This window comes from Aquarana catesbeiana, linkage group LG09 (assembly GCF_042186555.1).
Source record: "Aquarana catesbeiana isolate 2022-GZ linkage group LG09, ASM4218655v1, whole genome shotgun sequence".
NCBI lineage: Eukaryota > Metazoa > Chordata > Amphibia > Anura > Ranidae > Aquarana > Aquarana catesbeiana.
This window is the reverse complement of record NC_133332.1, coordinates 244,696,923-244,720,166: the sequence shown is the minus strand read 5'-3', so window position 1 is coordinate 244,720,166 and position 23,244 is coordinate 244,696,923. Positions and strand designations below refer to the sequence as shown.

The 23,244-nt window shown below is 44.0% G+C and overlaps 1 protein-coding gene across 3 annotated transcripts in view; it reads right to left on the bottom strand.

The window, feature by feature from the left end:
• The window catches only part of PKN3 (protein kinase N3), a 101,335-nt gene that overhangs the window by 62,862 nt on the left and 15,229 nt on the right, over nucleotides 1-23,244 (bottom strand). Inside the window, exons 1-6 of one of the 3 annotated variants that reach the window (XM_073600083.1) lie at nucleotides 16,643-16,933; nucleotides 16,285-16,567; nucleotides 9,676-9,830; nucleotides 1,438-1,707; nucleotides 397-607; nucleotides 117-296 (exon numbers count right to left, since the gene is read on the bottom strand). In XM_073600083.1, coding sequence (XP_073456184.1) covers nucleotides 117-296; nucleotides 397-607; nucleotides 1,438-1,707; nucleotides 9,676-9,830; nucleotides 16,285-16,555 — 1,087 coding nt within the window. In that variant the 5' untranslated portion in view covers nucleotides 16,556-16,567; nucleotides 16,643-16,933. Of the gene's footprint in view, nucleotides 1-116; nucleotides 297-396; nucleotides 608-1,437; nucleotides 1,708-9,675; nucleotides 9,831-16,284; nucleotides 16,568-16,642; nucleotides 16,934-23,244 lie in introns of those variants that run through there. The other 2 variants (XM_073600082.1, XM_073600081.1) reach the window with 2 other exon arrangements.

The window sequence follows — 23,244 nt, the reverse complement described above, 5'->3', positions numbered from 1 at the left end:
CTGCATTAGCAAAGCAGAGGTTTGCATTATTAGCACAGCCTAGCAACAGCTTGTTTTGTTGAAGAAAAGAAAAAACAAAACAAAACAGAACAGAACATCTTTGAGCAACAATGTACCACATAGCTCATCTGTCCGCTGATAGCGCCCCGAGCCTCCTCGTCCATAACCACTTCCCCCAGTTTTGTGGCGTATGAAGTGCTTTGTGTCAGGGCTACCATGATTTGTGGCAGCACGATGGCGTCCTGGGACATTTTCTAGTAAGCCTTGACAGCCCAAAATGTGCATCTCCAAGGTCCCTGTAGGAGACAGATTTTCAGAAAGGTTAAAAAAAAAAAAAAAAAACCCTCATGTTTTAAACTGGTCACATTCGTACCACTCCAGCTACAGCTGAGATACCTGTGAGTGCAGTGGCCTTGATAAGGGATGTTAGGGGCTGACCAAAACCCTGGTCTTTCCCACATATTCCGCCTGATGATGGAAAACACTGTAGATCCTGCTTGATTAGCTCCCGTTTTGGATGCCCTAGGGGCAGCTCAGAAAGGCAGCACTCCATCGATAACCGTAGAAGGTCAATCTTCTGGCAAGATTCACGCAACCTGGACTGAGCCTGGGAAAAAAGAACCATCATCATTACATTTAAATAGCGGTTTAGTAATTAAATTGGAATTAGCATCAGATATATTTTACCATGGTGTTACCTCTAAAGCTGGCCAAACATAGATCGAAATTCAGCCAGTTCAATAGGGACTGGCCGAATTTCAATATATGTATGGGCAGGTCGATTGAATGACTTGAGTATAATCAGCCTGTCGGATTTTCGGCATGCGGTTCCTGCTGGCGGCTATAGCCACTATCTTAGCCGAAAAAAGAGAAGGCTGCCGCTCCCAGACAAGAGCTCCACGGAATACACACCCCAGTGAGGCACACGGGTGCAGGCTCTGCAGTGAATCAGAGAGCAAGAAAGTAGTCTTGGACGGCCACATTAAGCACCAACCCATGGTGTGAAACGCGTTAGCTGTCTGCCCCTTCTTTTGTACAGTATGGACTGACTGTCTTTTGGATTTTTAAATGTTGAATAAAGGTGTTGTATCGGTCTGTGGCCATCCAGGACTACTTTCTTGCTCTCTATAGCCACTATCAGTAATCATTCTGTTCTGCCAGCTGGGAAGGCTCCCTCCATTTGTAAAGTTACTGAAATTTAAAAAGAACACTAAACAGTATAGCACTACATCCTGTCACTTTGCTGCCTCCTTTCATCTGCAATAGCAACAAATGGATGTTCCCACAGATAAAATAAAATATACCAATATTATTAAAAGTTTAGGATTTTTTCCAATAAGTACAGGGCAAGAAACCAAAGTTTTTTGTTATTTTTGATTGGAGTTTTTCTACAAATACAAAAAGGTGAGCCCTAAGCAGTGCACAGCCCCACCTCACCTCAGCTAGAGCCTTGCGGTCTTGCACTCGGCGGCCACCTAGCAACTTGACCACGTTCTTAGCACCTTCAGCTACAGCTGCTTCCACACGCAAGCGACGCCTCAGCTCCTCCACACGTAGCTCCAGGGGTGAAAGGGTCTCTGAAGAGTCGCTGAGGTCAGTCATGGACCCTGGTGATTGGGTCAGTTTCACTATCTGCATGCGAAGCAATTCGGTTTTTATCCGGGTGTCCTGAAGCATCTGTTGCGCCGTAGCCATCAGCTTCCTGTCCTTTAAAAGATCGCAAAGACATTAAAAGGGTTTTCTATTTGCTTTGAGGTTCCTCTAATACTATAAATGTTTTTTGACCTGCCTGACAGAGGCCGGTTGTCAGACAGCAATGGTGGAAAACCAGAATTCGATCAGCATTTGCAGCCAATGGCTGCAGCATTGCTCAGTGTATTCTGATTGGGAGGGGGGGGGGGTAGGGGTTTGAGTCCCCACTGTCAGAATACATTCCAACTTTGATGCTTATAAAGTTTGTTCATTGTTTAGCGATGGAGAAATACTTAATCAAGTCTGGAACTCTGAAAGAGAAACTGTTAAATGTAAAAGGAAGCAAGTGAAAGTAAAACTAAATATATATTTAGAATAAAAAAGTTCTTCACCACAAAAATTGGTTACTCTTTTCAGGGGTGATATGAAATTTTTTTTAGATCTTTTTGGTGCGTCGCAAAACAAAAAGTTTGAGAAACACTGTCCTAAAGTGTAATCACTAGCTTGACAGAGAATAAAAAAAGCAAACAAAATAAAATAAAAAAAAAAAAAAAAAAAAAAAAAAAGGAAGAGGACACACAAAAAAATTAATAAAAAAAAAATAAAATAAAAGTAGCTTTCCTTGTGTGCTATCTCAGCCACCATTATGTCCACGTCACTGATAAAGATACGTTTGAATGACGATTTGCTTTTTAGTGGTAACGCCCAATGGCTTTATCTGTGCACTTCCAAGTTCCTGTTTTAGAAAAACAATCAGCCCATCAGAGCAGTGCATCCATTTTAAGAATAGCACAATGTGTTTGCCAAGTTATCCACTGCCAAAGAGCAATACAGGAGCCCTGGCAGAGCAAGGTTATGGGCCTGCTGATTCAGCAATAATTTTAATAACTAATACTAAAGTAATACATACATATTATGCCGGGTCAAATGAGTCTCTTTTGACACTTTAGTTTAGCAAAATTATTTTTAGTCAGCATTTCTCAATCTTTTTACTTTGGTAGGAACCCTTGAAATCATTTTCAGGTCTCCAGTCTGCAGTGATTACTTTGCATTGTAGCTGTCCAATTGACTAAATATTACTAAAAACCTTTGTAAAAAGAAATCATTTTCATTTCTCAGGGAGCCCCTGCTAAAAATTAGAGCAATGGCTCATGCGACGTGTATAAATAGGTCATAGAAAGGTTTTAATATATTAATAATCTGGACTACTTCATGCATTTGACACCCAGGGCAGATCATATACAAGAACATCATTTTCAGTAATAGTGTGCCACACTTTTGTGGGGGCATGTGCAGAGCGGCCCCACTCCTTTAAATGGGTCGCGGTGGGATGGTGCCATGCCTGCTAAGAGCAACAAGGGGTATAATTCCCGCCGTGGCTGTAAAGCAAAGCATCATGGCTGTGGCAAGCATATACCCCCAGCCACTGCCTTTGAAGCAAAAATGAGAGAATTTGGTGGGTAAAAATGTGGCTCAATCACAGGGTTTTACCACACCTTAACTGCTCATGTGAACAAGTTTTAGTGTGCAGTATAGAAGCAACTCCCTTCATTGGTGGTTAGTAGAAAAATGCCCCTTTGGATTGGTGGTCAGTGTGGGTGGAAAATCAATTTGTTCACTGCTTAAAGTGTTTTTTAAAACCACCCCCACCCCCTCCAAAAAAAAGATCCTGGTCCTTTATAGCATGTTATACACCACAGTGCTTGTGCTGTGTAATTTGGCCCCTTCTATCACCTGAAATAACTGGCTGATCCTGCCTGGTTCTGCTCTCCCCTCTGTAAACTGACCACAGTTTATTATGGCTGCTGAGCCCTGACATCGTGGACCGTTTACGTGCCTTGCTCTCTCCTGTGTGCTCTCCCCAATCCCTCCCTGCCTGTCAGCTCCTGTGTCAGTGCCTGCTCTTCCTCTCCCGCTGCTAAAATAACGTTTGTCGTCCTTTCTAATCCTCGTTTCCCAATGACAGGTGCACCTGCCTGTTTTATAAAAAAAAAAAATGCCTTCTTTACCCAATTTCAGAGCGTCTCCTGGCGCTCACGTGACTGACTGACTGGCTCTCTCCTCTCCCCGTCTGACAGGTGCAGCGGACAGGGCCGAGATTCCCTCGCTGACGTCAGGTGGGATGAGAGGCAATCTACAGGCAAACAGGCCAAAACGGGGGGGGTCAGGGGCCTTTTTCTAGATTGCCCAATGTTTGTTTTCCAACAATTAAACGTTAATAAAAAAAATGAAAAATGTATTTTGGGCATGACAGCCATTTAAAAGTAAAAACAAATGCATAACCCCATGCTACAAAAAAACAAATGAATAAAAGTAAACAAAAAATTAAGTTACTAGATGTAAAACAACCCTTTCAGTTTAAAGTGATTGTGAGGGTTCGTTTTTTTGTCACCCAGGGATATGTTTATTTAAAATTACAAACCTATCATACTTCCCTCCACTGTGCAGCTTGGTTTGCACAGAGTGGCCCTGATCCTGCTCTTCTGGGGTCCCCCGGCGGCTCTCGCTGAGCCTCCCCACATCAGATAACACCCGAGGGGAGTTACCTTGCGGGCGCGCTCCCGAGTCCAGCATTCGCCGTCCATAGCCGCCGAATGTATGACTTGGCCCCGCCCCCCTTGTCATTGGATTTGATTGACAGCAGCGGGAGCTGTTATCAATCTATCCAATCAGGACAGGAGACACTGGCCGGAGCTGGTGTGCTCATTCCCATCGCGCAAATTTCGGGGCTCAGGTAAGTATTGAAAAATGCATTGAAAAATGCTGCATTGAAAAATGTTTTTCACCTTAATGCATAGAATGCATTAAGGTGAAAAACAACGAAGGTTTACAACCCCTTTAAAACAAAGGAAATGCAATACGTGTGTATATATAAACACAACACACATACTTTCTTCTCCCTCCCTCTGCCGAACATGACAACGGGTTTATTTCCTGCCACAGCTGTGAAGCAACGCAGGTGCAGTAAAAATGCAGCACAGCCGCATGTTCTTACTGCCTAACCCCCAACTGCAAGTGAAAATGAGCCTTAAGACACTTACATCTCCACCCCTCGATATACTTACCTAAATTTTTACAAAACTCACAGTTTCAGGCAGCTTTTGGTAGAGAAGGGGGGGGGGGGGGGGGGGAGAGGCATGGCACCAGTGTCAATGTTTAACAGAACATTAGCTCTGATATCCGCAGCAAGCCAGAAGTTCACCGAGAACTGTACTATCCAGAAGAATCCAGAAGAACTAAAAACGATGTCAAGGTAAAGAGCTACTATCAAATCCTAATCCAGAGACATCGGAGAAGGGAAAGAAGGAGTTGATCAGGGCTCTTTGGGATTGATTAGAGTTTAAAATGGTTTTATTACATTTGAATAAATGCATGTGAGACTTAAGTGTTTCATAAAGGGGGGGGGGGTGTTACTAAACCCAGATCCTGCATTCCCTATAACTGGTCGTACACAGAACATGGAAATGCAATTATTTTAGTAAATATAAACTACTAAATACCTTTTCTCATCAGCAGTGTATAGCAGTCTTGTGACTTCTATCAGTGTCTGGTAAAGCTTGCAGGAGGAGTTTTCATCTATAAGGATGCATGACCCCTGACCCGATCACATGCACTCTCCCAAAAAAAAATTAATAAACACACCTCTCTAAACTGAGCATGTGCAGCCTGACTCCATAGACTATCTTATCTGGAGATGTTTTGGGGACAATGCAAGAACGGGAGGATCAGAAAAGACAGGATGAAACAGCCTTTTAACACAATGCAGAGGATTAACCCCTTAGGTTCCACAGTGAGTATAACAAGCATGCTTTACTGCATATACAGACTGATTTTTACTATTGTGGGTTTAACAAACAGGAACGATTTTTATTTAAAAAAACATTAAAAAAAATGTAATTTTAATATAAAAAATAATAAAATGTAAAAAATTTGTTATAAAAATTTAAAGTTTCCTTTACTTGTGAGGTTGCTTTTACTGTTGTGCAGATCAGAGGAAACACTTTTGATGTGCACAAAAGAGAACTAGTTTAAATACACTGTAACAATGTTGAAATGTGACATTACCATTGATATGTAGGTGACAATCACACAGAAGTGCCTGTAATGACTCCTTAGACAAGGAGGGGGACCCATGTTTTCACACTTGTTCTTTTTCCACATACATTCTACTTTATAAAAAAGAATTTCAAGCAGACACCCCATTCTCACCCATGTGGCCGGTTCACATATTTAGTGGTTCATTTTTAACATTACAAGGCCAATTAACACCTCCACACAGATTTCTAGAAAATCAGTGATGAGATTATGCTAAATAAATCTACACACTTAAGTGGAGACTTGGGATATACCGATACATGCTAAGAGGCACATAATAAATATTTTTTATATAACATATTTAAAGCAGAGGGTTTTTTTTCTGTAGCTGTGAAAAAAAATCAGGTACTCATCAGTGGAGTCCAGCGCGGTCTTCCAGCAGCCAGTTCTTCTTACCGCTGCGGGTCCCTGTTGCCACCATCTTTGCTATGGAAGCTGGCTCTGGCTTCCTGGGGAACCACAACCGGCTCCCCACTGAACATACACACATGGCACTTCGTTAGCGGTCCTGCAGCCTCCTGGGACATGTGACGTGTCTGCGAGTCCAGCAAGCAGGACTTCACTTTTTAGGTGTTCTGCTTTAAAGTCAACAAACATTACCGAGGGGCGCACTACATTGGTGTTAAGGAGGGGCGCACTACATTGGTGTTAAGGAGGGGCGCACTACATTGGTGTTAAGGAGGGGCGCACTACATTGGTGTTAAGGAGGGGCACACTACATTGGTAATAATGAGGGGCACACTACATTGGTAATAATGAGGGGCACTACATTTTAGGGGTTGACCCACTATCGGTGCGGCCGATATTCAATTTTTTTTGAAGCATCAATATCGGTCACAAAACTTACCGACATTGCTTAAGGCTGGGTTCACATATGAACACGCAGTGGCTCACAGCAGGTGCGTCCTCCTTCACTGTCTTAGGTCCAATTTCAGAGAGAATTTTGGGCTAAATTCGGACCCAAAATGAACCAAAAGACGCACAGGGCTCCTGTGCAAATCATACTGGAGCCGCTGCGGAGATATGTGAACCGGCTCTATAGAGAGCCGGTCACAATTTCCTGCTGTGGTGAATCGGATGCGGCAGAAATCCACATCCAATTCGCACTAGTGTGAACCCAGCCACAAGGGGTTGTACCGGGGTGATGCCTGCAGCTACCGTTGTTTAGAGTGGATAGTCGGCTTTGTGATAACCACCGATGCAGCTCAGCAGCCGCTCGGCTGTTATTACGGACGTCCTTCCTCCCGCCCGGGCTCTCCTGTCCCACCGGGAGACCCGAGCCACCAGCCGACACGTCTGCAGGCTGGCCGAAGACCCCGACAAAGCCGATGCTCTGTTTGGGTCTCTTTATCTAGTAACCCGGAAGCAATGTCATGACATAATTTCCGGATTACTGGCATCATAAAGGCGCCGGCTTTAAAAAATAGAAAGTATTCAAAAACGCCGATCTTGACATTTTGAATACTTTCAAATGCAGAGGAGGGGCTTGGGGTCTTCTAGACCGCAGATCCCTCCATAAAGAGTACCTGTCACTGCTTATTACTGTCACAAGGGATGTTTACATTCCTTGTGACAGCAAGAAAAGGGATATAAAAAAAAATAAAAAATAAATTTTGAAAAAAAAGGACAGTGTAAAAAAAGATTACATTTTAAAATGTACAGAATATCGTCACCCGATAACGGCTATCGGCCTGAAAGGCAGCCGAAAAATCGGTAGAGTATCGACCCTGAAAAAATAGTATCAATTGAACCCCACTACATTCGTATGACCGAGGGGCACACATATGACTGAGGGGGGGGGGGGGGGGGCACACTACATTGAGATAACCGAGGGGGGGGGGGGCACACTACATTGAGATGACCGAGGGGGGGGGCACACTACATTTAGATGACCAATGGGGGGGCACACTACATTTGTATGACCAATGGGGGGCACACTACATTTGTATGACCAATGGGGGGGCACACTACATTTGTATGACCAATGGGGGGGCACACTACATTTGTATGACCAATGGGGGGGCACACTACATTTGTATGACCAATGGGGGGGGCACACTACATTTGTATGACCAATGGGGGGGCACACTACATTTGTATGACCAATGGGGGGCACACTACATTTGTATGACCAATGGGGGGCACACTACATTTGTATGACCAATGGGGGGCACACTACATTTGTATGACCAATGGGGGGCACACTACATTTGTATGACCAATGGGGGGCACACTACATTTGTATGACCAATGGGGGGCACACTACATTTGTATGACCAATGGGGGGCACACTACATTTGTATGACCAATGGGGGGCACACTACATTTGTATGACCAATGGGGGGCACACTACATTTGTATGACCAATGGGGGGCACACTACATTTGTATGACCAATGGGGGGCACACTACATTTGTATGACCAATGGGGGGCACACTACATTTGTATGACCAATGGGGGGCACACTACATTTGTATGACCAATGGGGGGCACACTACATTTGTATGACCAATGGGGGGCACACTACATTTGTATGACCAATGGGGGGCACACTACATTTGTATGACCAATGGGGGGCACACTACATTTGTATGACCAATGGGGGGCACACTACATTTGTATGACCAATGGGGGGCACACTACATTTGTATGACCAATGGGGGGCACACTACATTTGTATGACCAATGGGGGGCACACTACATTTGTATGACCAATGGGGGGGCACACTACATTTGTATGACCAATGGGGGGGGGCACACTACATTTGTATGACCAATGGGGGGGGGCACACTACATTTGTATGACCAATGGGGGGGGGCACACTACATTTGTATGACCAATGGGGGGGCACACTACATTTGTATGACCAATGGGGGGCACACTACATTTGTATGACCAATGGGGGGCACACTACATTTGTATGACCAATGGGGGGCACACTACATTTGTATGACCAATGGGGGGCACACTACATTTGTATGACCAATGGGGGGCACACTACATTTGTATGACCAATGGGGGGCACACTATATTTGTATGACCAATGGGGGGCACACTACATTTGTATGACCAATGGGGGGCACACTACATTTGTATGACCAATGGGGGGCACACTACATTTGTATGACCAATGGGGGGCACACTACATTTGTATGACCAATGGGGGGCACACTACATTTGTATGACCAATGGGGGGCACACTACATTTGTATGACCAATGGGGGGCACACTACATTTGTATGACCAATGGGGGGCACACTACATTTGTATGACCAATGGGGGGCACACTACATTTGTATGACCAATGGGGGGCACACTACATTTGTATGACCAATGGGGGGCACACTACATTTGTATTACTGGGGAGCACTTCATTATATTTTTTTTATTACTTCTTGTGTCTGGGCTAAATCTTACATTATTTTACGAGAAATGTACCAATGAAAGCAAAATACACAGTCATTTTAGTGTTTATAAATCTCTGAATTTGACTTCTATTCATCTCATGCAGTCCCTGTACAGAAGAACTCAGACTGGGGGTTGGGAGAACTAGCACAAGGAGCCAATCAGGTGTGCTGCAGTGCAAGGATCATGCTGACAGCAGTCTGTTGCATTATCTTTTTACTGTCCAATCACAGACATATGTGAGTCAGAGCTGTGTGATTATTAGGTCTGGATGGACAGAAATACTCCTCTGGCAGGTAACAGCTCTCACACGTATTTTATCTTTAGATGTTGGCCTAGAGTTCAGCTTTAAGCTCATTTACCACCAAGAATCCGTCTCCAATTTATAAGTATTGTAGGTCAAACAGATTCATTTAAGAAGATACAGTGCTGGTGAATTCAAACAAAATATTTCCACAAATGTGGTCCTTCTTTGTACTCACTTTAAAAGTTCCGGTGGAGAACATCTGAATGATATTCTCTGCTCCTTGCTTCACCTTGTGTTCAATATGTAACTGTCTCTTCAAGGCTTCCACCCTTCGCTGCTTTGGGTCTTGGCTCTGATCGAACATACAGAAGTCTGGAGACACCGCGCCATCTACAAACACACACATGTGCTTAATTTCCTGTTTAAAAGGAAATACATTAAGAAAGAAATACTGAGTCCTTCATTGCTGGCCTCCGTCTGGAAATGCTAGTTGCCTGGCTGTCTCTGGTGGTGACATATGAGTCACCATTCTGAAAAAAGCATCCTGCAAATACAGATAGATTATCATTTTTTGGTATTTTTCCTGCGTTTGTAAAGCTTGAGAGCCAGGAGACTAAATTTTTTTTTTTTTTTTTTTTTTTGGGGGGGGGTCAGGAGATTGCGCCAAGTTTACGAACTTTGCACCTGGGCTGTACTGATGTGCAGTGGTATGACCCCTCTTTTTTCTTATGAGTTTTTGTATAGAGCAGCAATGAGCTCTTCCTTCTCCTTGACAGTGAGAGTCTCGGGACTTTTGGATGTTGGAGATATGCCCCAAGTTCATGCATGGCTGCAATTAGAGCTGCACGATTAAATCGCGGAGAATCATTATCGCAATTCTCCACCTGCCATGATTGCTACTCCGGGTTTGAATGACTCTGACCATTAAGTAAATTGTCAGTTTAAAAGCGCGCGCCGTGCAGCGATCGATTGTGTCCCCGGGATGTTGCCTGTTTCGGAGCAGAGGTGAAGCCGTCGGAGCCAGCGTGAAATGTCTGATGTCGGCAAAGAAGAATGTGATTGGTCGGTAAGTATGTTTCTTCTTCCCAGAGATCTTGGGGACAGCGCACCAGCACAAGCGTGACTGCAGCACTGAGTGGCACTGGAGAAATGTGAACTGCCTGCTATACTGCTTTTTTGTTTTTTTTGTTTTTTTTTTTTTAAGAATCAGCAAATGCTTTTTATTCTCTCTCTCAATCAAATCACACTCTCTCTCCCACTCAGTCACTCTCCCACTCAGTCACTCTCCCACTCAGTCACTCTCCCACTCTCCCACTCAGTCACTCTCCCACTCAGTCACTCTCAAGACTCTCAAGACTCTCACTCCTCTCAAGACTCTCACTCCTCTCACAGTCTCTCACTCCTCTCACAGTCTCTCACTCCTCTCACAGTCTCTCACTCCTCTCACAGTCTCTCACTCCTCTCACAGTCTCTCACTCCTCTCACAGTCTCTCACTCCTCTCACAGTCTCTCACTCCTCTCTCACTCTCTCACTCCTCTCTCACTCTCTCACTCTCTCACTCTCTCACTCTCTCACTCTCTCACTCTCTCTCACTCTCTCTCTCTCTCAATCTCTCAATCTCTCTCTCTCTCAATCTCTCTCTCTCTCAATCTCTCTCTCTCTCTCTCTCTCTCTCTCTCTCTCAATCTCTCTCAATCAATTAAATTCAAATAAGCTTTATTGGCAGGACCACATACATGTTAGCATTGCCAAAGCAGTTGGGTTTCTATAAGAAGAAGGGGGGGTAATATAGAGGGGAATGGGCATAAATTCATGTAAAGGATTTTTTAAATCCTCAGTCTTTCATGTCCCTCTCGGTCGGTGACACGCTGTCACATATCTCTCAATCAATCTCTCTCTAGCAATCTCTCTCTCTAGCAATCTCTATCAATCTCTCTCTCCGAAAAAAAAAATTACGTCGCGAGAATTGTGATCTTTTCATTCTAAGTAAAAAAAAATTGTGATTCTCATTTTGGCCAGAATCGTGCAGCTCTAGTTGCAATACATTTGTAAAGATGGAAATCCCCTTTTAGGTAAAGTGCCTCATTCACCTGGGAACCCAGGGGCAGTAAAACCAAGTAGTTCAGCCTTGGTTTCATTGCCTCCCCCCCCCCCCAAATGCCTGGCTGAAGGTCAACATGCAGCCGCTCACATTCCACAGCAAACAGACAGCTGCAACCACGTGTAACACATGCAATTGTGGTGCGGTCGTGTGGCATTTAAAGGGTTAAGTCAGGTGGTCACGCGTCCTCTAAAAAGTGATCCACACTGATCACTCTTTACAGGGCATCCCAGGCTGCATTCATACCTGAGTGTTTAGTAGCTTGAAGCTCCAAAACGCTGGAGGGGGAAAAATTCAATTATTCTCTATGGAGTTGGGTCACATCTCCACTCCAAGTCACCTGAAGCTCAAAAAAGCTCTGGAGCTTTTTTTGTAGCTCGAATCAGGCAGATTTGAGCATTTGTGGCACGCTTTTATTCTCACAGAAATGGATGGAAACGCGTCATTCGCGCATTTTTGTGCAAATCTGCGCGTTTTTGTTCGATTTTCTGCTCAAATGAAAAAAAAAAGTAAAAGTAATATATCAATGAATAAATGTAAAATACACAAATAACTAAAAATCATCATAAAAGTAAAATAAATTAATATGTAATACATTAATAATTAACCTTAAAAAATATGAAATACATTATTATTATTTATAATAAAAAAATAAACACCCAAACTCAAACAAAAAAATACATTATTAAGAATCATAATAATTTATGTTTTAGGGTGTTTAGTTATTGGTTTTATTTTTTTAAGTGGTAAGGGTTGAAGTTAAGCGTTATTTATTGTTACTTAGTATTAATTTGTTGAAATTTATATTTTATTTATGATTTTTATTTACTTGTGTATTTATTGTACATTTATTATTATTCGTATAATAATAATTTTAGAACCACTTTAAAGCGCTAGTAAAGTCCGCTATAAAATTTTTTTTTTTCGTTTCTGTTTTTTTAGGCCCCCCAGGATCCGGCGAGCCCCCAGCGCTTCCATCTTCACCTGCTGTTCCTTCCAGTTCCCATGTCTTCGGCCATTCGATAGGTCAGACCGCGATGACGCCACTCCCGCGCACGGGAGTCACATCACTGCGGCACAGAGGGTCAAAAAGGTTCGCTGAGCTGCGCATGCATGGCTCAGTGAACATGACAGTTGACAGGCAGAAGGATGCATTGATGGCAGAATAGACCAATAGGATCTCTTCTGTCCTAAATACCCTCTGCCTGTCAGCCATTACACATCAACTTTACTTCCACTTTAAGACTTGCAGGAAATCAAAGCGGTTTCTGTACCCACAACCACCCCCAACCCAATTGCACTGCTCTGTAGAGACGGGCAGGACTGCCATTTATTCTTAATAGCACCCCCACACGTCTCAACTCGCAGCGGGTTTGCAGGTGTGGAAACCACAAAGGCACTACGTGATTTCCCTGCGGGCGCGTTTCGAAATAGGTGCATGCACTTTTTTTTTTTGCGGGAAACACATGCATAGCAGCCCATTCAAATGAATAGGCTGCTTTTTCCACGCAAAACACAAGCTGCGAACTCTCCAAGGTGGGAACCTAGGCTAACTGATGTGGAACTGTACCTTTCCAGTCAGTCCCCTCTGCCCTCAGCTATCCCTGATATTGCTGACTACATCACACAACCACTTGGCAAAATGGGCCTGCAGATGCGCTCTGCACTCTTTTTATTCCTACGGAGTTCATACTCAGAAGATTGCAAGTACAAAGTACATATGCAGGAACACTGACAAGTGTGGCTGTAGTCAGCAATATCTCCCTGGATCGGTAACAGGTGAGTAGAAACCAAAGGTGCAGTCATACATTGAAAAAGCATGTAGTCAGTGAAGTCCAAGCTGCTCTCCTGCATGCTTGTCGCTGGTCAGAGACTCACTAGGTAGTGAAGTCAGAATCAGGACGGCAGCCCAGTAGCGGTCATCCTGGTTCTGACTTCAAGCAGTCGTTTGCACCGAGGAAGCAGCTGACCAGGAAAAGCCTTAAACATTGGCAGCTCCTAAAGCAGGGGTAGGCAACTTTCAGCCCTCCAGCTGTTGAGGAACTACAAGTCCCTTTATGCCCATAGGGGACATGCTTGTGGATGGTAGGGGTGCTGAAATTAATCGATGCATCTCGATGCTGGTGTCCCCGATGCGGCATCGATGCATGCGACCGTAAAAATCGATTGCCGGGTGACGTCATTCCGACTTGCCCCGCCCCTCCTGGGAGAGCGCTCTGATCGTATTGTTAAATCAATCCTGTGTTGTGTGTGTACAATACATGCCACTCATGTGACTGCCCAGCCCGCCTCTCTCATCTCACGTCTCTCCTGACGTCAGCTGAGAATTCTCAGCCCCGCCCGCGGGCGGACTGTAGCTATTGGATGAGAAGAGAGTCAGGTGGGGCTGAGAATTCCCCGCTGACGTCAGGCGAGACGTGAGAGCAGAGAGGTGGGCCGGGCAGTCACATCGGGGGGCGCCAATGCTCGTGGTCGTGATGACCGCCGGCCACGAGCGATCGTGGGCACAAGAGGCAAAAAAGGGACGTGTGTGTGTGTAAACACACAAATGCCTGTTCTGGGAGGAGTGACCGATCGTGAGTTCCTAATAGCTAGGAACCACGATCTGTCATTTCCTCTAGGTCAGCCCCCTCCCCCTACAGTTAGAAACACACCTAGGGAACATAGTTATCCCCTTGATCGCCCCCTAGTGTTAACCCCATTCCCTGCCAGTGAAATTTTTACAGTAATCAGTGCATTTTTATAGCACTGATTGCTGTATAAATGCCAATGGTCCCAAAAATGTGTCAAAAGTGTTAGATGTGTCCACCATAATGTCGCAGTCCCGATAAAAAAAAAAAAAAAAAAAAAAAAAAAAAAACACAGATCGCCGCCATTACTAGTAAAAAAAAAAAAAATAATGATAATAATAATAATAATAAAAGCACTATAAATCTATTCCCTATTTTGTAGGTGCTATAACTTTTACGCAAACCAATCAATATACACCTATTGCAAAATTTTTTTACCAAAAATATGTAAAAGAATACATAATTGGCCTAAACTGAGAAAAAAAAAATTTGCTTTTTAAAAATAAATTGGGGATATTTATTATAGCAAAAAGTACAAAATATTGTGTTCTTTTTCAAAATTGTCACTGTTTTTTTGTTTATAGCGCAAAAAATAAAAACTGCAGAGTCGATCAAATACCACCAAAAGAAAGCTCTATTTGTGGGAAAAAAAGGACTGTTTGGGTGCAGCGCTGCACAACCGCGCAATTGTCAAAGCGACGCAGTGCTGAATCGCAAAAAATGGCCCGGTCATTCAGCAGCCAAATCTTCCGGGGCTGAAGTGGTTAAGGGAGTTAGGCCCCTTTCACACTGGGGCGGTTTGCAGGCGTTATTGCGCTAAAAATACCGCCTGCAAACCGCCCCTAAACAGCTTCCGCTGTTTGTTCAGCCCCGAGGGCTTTCACACTGAAGCGGTGCGCTGGCAGGACGGTAAAAAAAGTCCTGTCAGCCGCATCTTTGGAGCGGTGAAGGAGCGGGTTGTTCACCGCTCCTAAACCGCTCCTGCCCATTGAAATCAATGGGACAGCGCGGCTATACCGCGGCAATACCGCAGCTATAGCCGCGCTGTACGAGCTGTTTTATCCCTTTAACCGCACCGCTAGCAGCCGAATACCGCCGCAAAAACGACAGTAAAACAGCGCTAAAGATAGCGCTGTTTTACCGCCTATGCCCCCACCGCCCCAGTGTGAAAGGGGCCTTAGGGTATTTTTAATTCAAAGCGGAGTTCCAGTCAATTTTTTGTTTATTAAAAGTCAGCAGCTACAAAAAAAAAAAAAAAAAAAAAAAAAAAGTGTATCTTCTGACTTTTAATTAAAAAAAAAGACAGACACTCACCTGTCCCACAATCCAGCGACGTGGCCACCCAAACCCTCCCTTTTCTCCCCCGCCTGTCCACGGCGGGCAATACTACTGTGGCCATCTGGCTGTGACAGCTTGCAGCTTCACAGCAGGGTGTGCATGTCTTACTGCGCTGTCCTGAATGGCCGGGCAATCTTTTGGGACCTGTGATGTGTCCCAGAAGATTGCAGGGAGGAAGGGCCGCAAGGCGGCCCAAGCGGAAGTGGAAGCTCGTCGGTAATCGTAATGCATCGCGGAATCAAATCGTTGACCAGATAATCGAATCGTGAGACCAGTGAAGATGCGCACCTCTAGTGGATGGCAGACCTGCAATGTCTCATGGGACTTGTAGTTCCACAACTACTGGGGGCCAGAGTTTACCTACCTCTGTCCTAAAGGGATGATGTCCCAGATATCAATATAGGTAGCCTTCTGCTCCATTCTCTCTCCTGGGTTGTATTCTGGTTCCTGGGTAGCGACATCAATCACTGCAGGTCTGGCCTTGTTAGCCAAGAGCAGAGATGCAGCACTGAAGTCAGAGAACAACAGCTTCTGTCTGATGCATCTCACACAGGTTTCCTTTAGGATGAAGACAGAGCCTCTTTGAAGGACACCTGTAGTGAGAAGAATAATTGGACAGCCCTCCTTCTGAAAAGCTAGATGCCTGGCTGTCTCTGGCTTCAGCATTTTTGCTAGCCCAAAATGAGCTTATAGATTAAAAAGCAGGAGTGAAATGAGGATTCCTGATTTATGAGCTAGGATTAGCCCGACAGCCAGGCACCTGGCATTCTCAGAACGATAGGTTGGCCATGACAGTGGACAGTCTTCTGTTCACCCACAACCCACCGCCGGTACCTGCTTTGGCATCCTTCTCCATAATGACGATCCTCCCGTTAAGATCCTGCAGTTGGTGGTGCAGCTCCTGTAAGCGGCGGTTGGAGGTCTTCAGCTGGCTCTCTACATGGCTCTGATGTTTCTTGTCGGTGGACACCTTGCGCAGGTTCTCCGCCCCCTCTTTAATCTTCAGCTCCCTCTGGATCTCTCTCTTCAGCTGCTCTCTGGAGTCCTCCAGCTGCTGTTGGAAGCCGGGATCCAGCAGCTGTGGCCCCCCGTTCCTGAACTCCATCCTGAGACTGGCCTGTGGAAAGAGAGCGCAAAGGGTTAAGTCCGAGCTGCCGGCACCTAGAAAGGTAACTTGTGAAACATGACTCACGGAAGTAGAGACTGAGGGGAGAGACACCTGCACCACCCTGGGGAAAAGTACACATACACCGCCTGGATAGTCAGGAAATTAAAGTGGAACTTTAGAGTCCTCCTGATTCATTGTCCTAGCTGGAGGAGGAACACAAGACGGGACATTACAAGCCGGAGAGAAGGGAAGAGGAAAAAACAGAAAACGCAGCTTTGGGAAAACTTAGCAGACGGATCGTCATTTCCTGGAATTTCTTCCTGTTACTGGGCACCGCTGACTCAAACAGTCCGGGACAACATCCAGCCACTGTGCGACATACAAAGCGCCACTGTCCAACGCTACCTCCACCTCAATACAACCACACCTTATATATTAACTCTTCCTAATAAACAGCCTTAAAAGAGAAAGGTTCACGGAGAAGAGGTTTTAGGACCCATTTAGATTTTTAAGGTGCCTTAATTTGCATAATGTTGCAAATAATGCGTTGCCAAGGCACCAAAATATGCAAAAAAAAAAAAAAAAATTGCATATAACCTAGAAATTTAAAACGCAATGTGCTATCATGTGCTGCAGTGCAATCAAAAGAAATTGCACCAAAACACGTGTTTTGCTGCATTACCGCAACACGATAGGCTAAAAGGACCCTGAGGCTCCATTCACACTTGTGCATCAAAGTCGCATTACATCGCGCCCCCTATTCTTTTCAATAACACCCATTCAAATTGGTGGGACTTAAAGTCGCAGCGACTTTGAAAAGGTGCCTGCACTACCTTGGTGCGACTTTTGATCCATAGAATGTAAAGTCGGATCAAAATCGCTACCATAAGTCGCACTGGAAATTGTGCGACTTTGGAGACGCACTTATGTGAATGGAGCCTTAAAGCCAAACTCTGGGTAGGTAGATTAGGAGAAAAAAAAAACACACACACACACACACACACACACACACTTAAGTATTCCTAAAAAAAAAAAAAAAAAAAAATATATTGACTCTATGCGTACATGCAGCCAACAGCATAAGTACCCAAATCTGTTTTGATGCCTCCTGTTATATCTACCAAAGCAGTACATAAACTGGGAGAGGGAGGCGCAGCACTAGCAGCCAATCAGGTTATTTTTTGTTTAATACATTTTTATTAAAGAAAAATAGAAAAAAGATATACTTATATCACAAACTAGATACAGTCTTGGTGAGAAAACAGCATAAGTTTCAATGCTCACAAATTTACAATGAATGTCATGAAGCCAATAATACAATAACTACCTCTGGAGATACAAGAAGCCATTTAGGTTATGATGCATTCACATGCTGACAGAAGGAGAGAGCAGAGTGAACAGATGATTAATTTGTGTGTTTTTGCTCCTTCATTGTCCAATCAGCAGGCTGCAGGTGAAAAGGCAGAACCTGTATTTCTTAAAGGAAAACTGCAAGCAATTTTTTCTTCTTCCTTTAAATAAAACTGAGCCCCATCAAAAAAAAAAAAAAAAAAAAAAAAAAATCACTTTCAATCTTGAGCTGTTCTCTTTACAACATGGTATCCTTACACCTCCAAGTTGAAGGACATCCTATGAATTCAGGGTGTCAAGGGCCTACCCCTTTGGAGATATCATGGCATCCTTCATTCACTATGTAATGAATCAAAGTGCAGTGCTGGCATCAGGTTAGAATTACTTGCTGCCTCATGTAGGCCTGCCCACAGCTAGGATAAGACTCAAAAAAGGCAAGTATATAGTTAAAAAAGAAAAACCCTAGCAGAGAACATTTCACCCACCTGGCTGTACTGTCTGGCAGAGGTGTATAAATGCAAAATTTCAACTGTGCAATTAAGCCGTATGCCCAGAGTTTAGCTCTAAAGATTCAGCAGATTGTAACAGAAGGCAATGGTTTATAATACCCTGTGCTTTAGCAAACCTAACGTTTATTTAAAGCTTGTTCAGAACAGATGGGGGCTTCACACAGTCCAATAGGACCGTACAACCACCCAGATCAGTGCATTTCTAAGACGGGGGATTCTGATCAGTGTCCAACACCATCCGCATGTAAATCGCACATGGAGCAATTACCTGCTGTTCGGTATGGATAAGCTCCCCTTTGCCTACAGGGGCACAGATCTATCCCTGACCACAAGGAATTGTTCCATGTGCGATTACAGTGCCTTGAAAAAGTATTCATACCCCTTGAAATTTTCCACATTTTGTCACGTTACAACCAAAAACGTAAATGTATTTTATTGGTATTTTATGTGATAGACCAACACAAAGTGGCACATAATTGTGAGGTGGAAGGAAAATGATAAATGGTTTTTGCAATTTTTTTTTTTTTTTATAAATAAATATGTGAAAAGTGTGGCGTGCCTATGTATTCAGCTCCCTTTACTCTGATACCCCTAACTAAAATCTAGTGGAACCAATTGCCTTCAGAAGTTACCTAATTAGTAAATAGAGTCCACCTGTGTGTAATTTCATCTCAGTATAACTAAATACAGCTGTTCTGTAAAGCCCTCAAAGGTTTGTTAGAGAACCTTCATGAATAAACAGCATCATGAAGGCCAAGAAACACACCAGACAGGTCAGGGATAAAGTTGTGGAGAAGTTTAAAGCAGGGTTAGGTTATAAATATAAAACAATATCCCCAAGCTTTGAAGATCTTACAGAGTACTGTTCAATCCATCATCCGAAAATGGAAAGAGTATGGCACAACTGCAAACCTACCAAGACATGGCCGTCCACCTAAACTGACAGGTCGGGCAAGGAGAGCATTAATCAGAGAAGTAGCCAAGGGGCCCATGGTAACACTGGAGGAGCTGCAGAGATCCACAGCTCAGGTGGGAGAATCTGTCCACAGGACAACTATTAATCATGCGCTCTACAAATCTGGCCTTTATGGAAGAGTGGCAAGAAGAAAGTCATTGTTGAAAGAAAGCCATAAGAATTCCCGTTTGTAAGAAGCCCTGTGGGAGACACAGCAAACATGTGCAAGAAGGTGCTTTGCGCAGATGAGACCAAAATTGAACTTTTTGGCCTAAAACAACAACAATATGTGTGGTGGAAAATGAACACTACACATCACTCTGAACACACCATCCCCACTGTGAAACATGGTGGTGGCAGCATCATGTTGTGGAGATGCTTTTCTTCAGCAGGGACAGGGAAGCTGGTCAGAGTTTATGGGAAGATGGATGGAGCCAAATACATGGCAATATTAGAAGAAAACCTGTTAACTGGTGTGGAGGTTCACCTTCCAGCAGGACAACGACCCTAAACATACAGCTAGAGCTACAATGGAATGGTTTAGATAAGGGGTCTCAAACTGGCAGCCCTCCAGCTGTTGCGAAACTACAAGTCCCATCATGCCTCTGCCTGTGGGAGTCATGCTTGTAACTGTCAGCCTTGCAATGCCTCATGGGACTTGTAGTTTCCCAACAGCTGGTGGGCCACCAGTTTGAGACCCCTGGTTTAGATCAATGCATATTCATGTGTTGGATTTGGGTCTGGACATTGACTGGACCATTCTAACTGAGAATCTGTGGCAGAATATGAAAATTGCTGTTCACAGACGCTCTCCATTCGATCTGACAGAGCTTGAGCTAATTTTGCAAAGAAGAATGGGCAAAAATGTCACTCTCTAGATGTGCAAAGCTGGTAGAGACATCCCCAAAAAGACTTGCAGCTGTTATTGTAGAGAAAGGGGGTTCTACAAAGTATTAACTCAGGGGGGGCTGAATACAAATGTACGCCACACTTTTCACATATTTATTTGTAAAAACTTTTGAAAACCATTTCTTATTTTCCTTCCATTTCACAATTATGTGCCACTTTGTGTTGGTCTATCACATAAAATCCCAATAAAAATACATACATGTTTTTGGTTGTAACATGACAAAATGTGGAACATTTAAAGGGGTATGAATACTTTTTCAAGGCACTGTACATGTCAACGACCGGTTATAGATTTGTACAGGAATCCTGTCTGCGGCTGATCATAAACACCTGGCCATACCTGCCACAGAAATGCCCCGATCTGGGTAGTGTACAGCCCTGATCAGCCATAGACCTAAGCACCAAGTACTTGAATGTGCATAGTCCGACCACAAATTTACTATAAAACATGCAAACTTCAAAAGAGTCGCTTAAAGTGACACGGAGACTGGGTTCACACCTATGCGAATTGGATGCGGGTTTCTCCACATTCAATTCGCATGACAGGAGATTGTGACCGGCTCTCCTATACGCTCCTGAACCTCTCCTTTTCCCTAATTGCTTACATTTGTTTGGAGCAAGCAGTGCATGTTATTTGAGGACATGTACACTGCTCTATGAACACTACAAATCCTATAGTCCATCGAAAAAAAAAAAAAAAAAAGGAATTTGGAGGAGGCGGCAAGCAACGGGTGTTTTTTTTTTTGGTTTTTTGTACCCGAGTTTAGTGTCACTTTAACCACTTGCCACAGTACAATGTACTAGTACAGTGAGGGAAAAAAGTATTTGAACCCCTGCTGATTTTGTATGTTTTCCCACTGACAAAGAAATGATCAGTCTATAATTTAAATGGTAGGTTTATTTTAACAGTGAGACACAGAAAAATAAAAATATCCATAAAAAACGCATTTCAAAAAAGTTATAAAATTGATTTGCATTTTAAATGTTTGAAGTATTGGGGGGGGGCACCACGCTGTTTTTGTTTTTTTTTTACTGTTTTTTTTTGTTTTTTTTTATTGTGTCGTGGAGTTCCCCTTAAAATCCATACCAGACCCAAAGGGCCTGGTATGGATTGGGGGAGGGGGGAATCCCCTTGCCGTTTTTTTTCCCTCACTTTTTTATACTGCCGGCAATGTTTTTCTTTTTTTTTTCCCCCTTTTCAGCTGTCAGCGGAGAAGCCCATTGACAGCTGATGACTCATTGGTTAAGAACGCAGCGGCAGGCTTCCCAGCCCCGCTTCTTAACAACCAGCTTTCACTGTGCCCTGATAAGGCAAAGCTTTGCCCAATCAGGACTCAGAATGCACTGTGCAGCGCGAACATCCTGCAGAGTGCCCCGCAAATTCGGGTGTTCGCCAAACTGGCAATTTTCAGGCCAAACTTTTGTTTGGGCTTAACAGTTCCCCCAACACTAGTGGGGATCAGAGGACAAATTCTCAGCTGAGCTGGCAGACTCCAATGGAGCCCGCTCTGTGTGTAAGGGGTCTAAATGTAGGAAGGGAAGCTCTGCGGTAGGGGGGGTAACATCCAAATCCAAGCAACACAGACCGCCAAATCAGTGGGCTGGGTGATGGAGACCTGGTCCTGCCAAAAAGCATGCCACCAGCAGAGTCTCACGACCTCCTTCTAAGTCTCCAATGTTACTACATGCAATGCCAAGCTGCTGCTAACAAAGCAAACAGAATACTGGCATGTATTAAAAAGGGGATCCATTCCAGAGATAAAAAAAATAATTCTCCCGCTCTACAAGACTCTGGTCCGGCCGCACCTGGAGTATGCTGTCCAGTTCTGGGCACCAGTCCTCAGGAAGGATGTACTGGATATGGAGAGAGAGTACAAAGAAGGGCAACAAAGCTAATAAAGGGTCTGGAGGATCTTAGTTATGAGGAAAGGTTGTGAGCACTGAACTTATTCTCTCTGAAGAAGAGACGCTTGAGAGGGGATATGATTTAAATTTACAAATACTGTACTGGTGACCCCACAATAGGGATAAAACTTTTTTGGGAGTTTAATAAAACTTGTGGCCACTCATTAAAATTAGAAGAAAAGAGGTTTAACCTTAAACTACGTAGAGGGTTCTTTACTGTAAGAGCAGCAAGGATGTGGAATTCTCTTCCACAGGCGGTGGTCTCAGCGGGGAGCATCGATAGTTTCAAAAAACTATTAGATAAGCACCTGAACGACCACAACATACAGGGATATACAATGTAATACTGACATATAAAATCACACACATAGGTTGGACTTGATGGACTTGTGTCTTTTTTTGACCACACCTACTATGTAACTACTGTTCCTAGGATGTGGGCGAGTGCAACACTTGACAGGCATCGACAAAGGAGGCATGGCCCCAGACAAACATTGTGCCCACCCACATCTCGGCACCGGTAGTAGTATTGGAGGGTTAGAGGGAGGCCATGAGACATGGCATGTTTTTTTGGCGGGTTCGGCCCTCCATCGCCTGTCTCAGGCGGTCTGTGTTGCTTGGATTTGGATGGTTACACCCCCCCCCCCCCCCCCGACCTCGGAGCTGCACTTCCCTTTCTACATGTGGTCTAATAGACCCCAGATCTCTCAGTAAAGAGTACCTGACACTGCCCATGATACAACAAGGGATGTTGTTCATCCCTTATGATAGAAATAAAGTTTATGTAGATCCCACATGCAAATGCAAACGGTGATGGCACCACACAAATGCCTATGGAGATTTTTAGGTCCCGTAGTTTGTTGGCGCCATTCCACAGGCATTTTTAAAGCAGGACATGTGCGGTATCTATTCACTCAGCAGAACATCACCTTTTATATTTTACCAAAAATGGGTATTATATTGTGTTTGTGTTCACTAAAAGTCATTAAAAGTGCATCTTTTCCTAAAAATTTGCATTTGATAAACCGCTGTACCAATATTGTGAGACATAAAAAAAT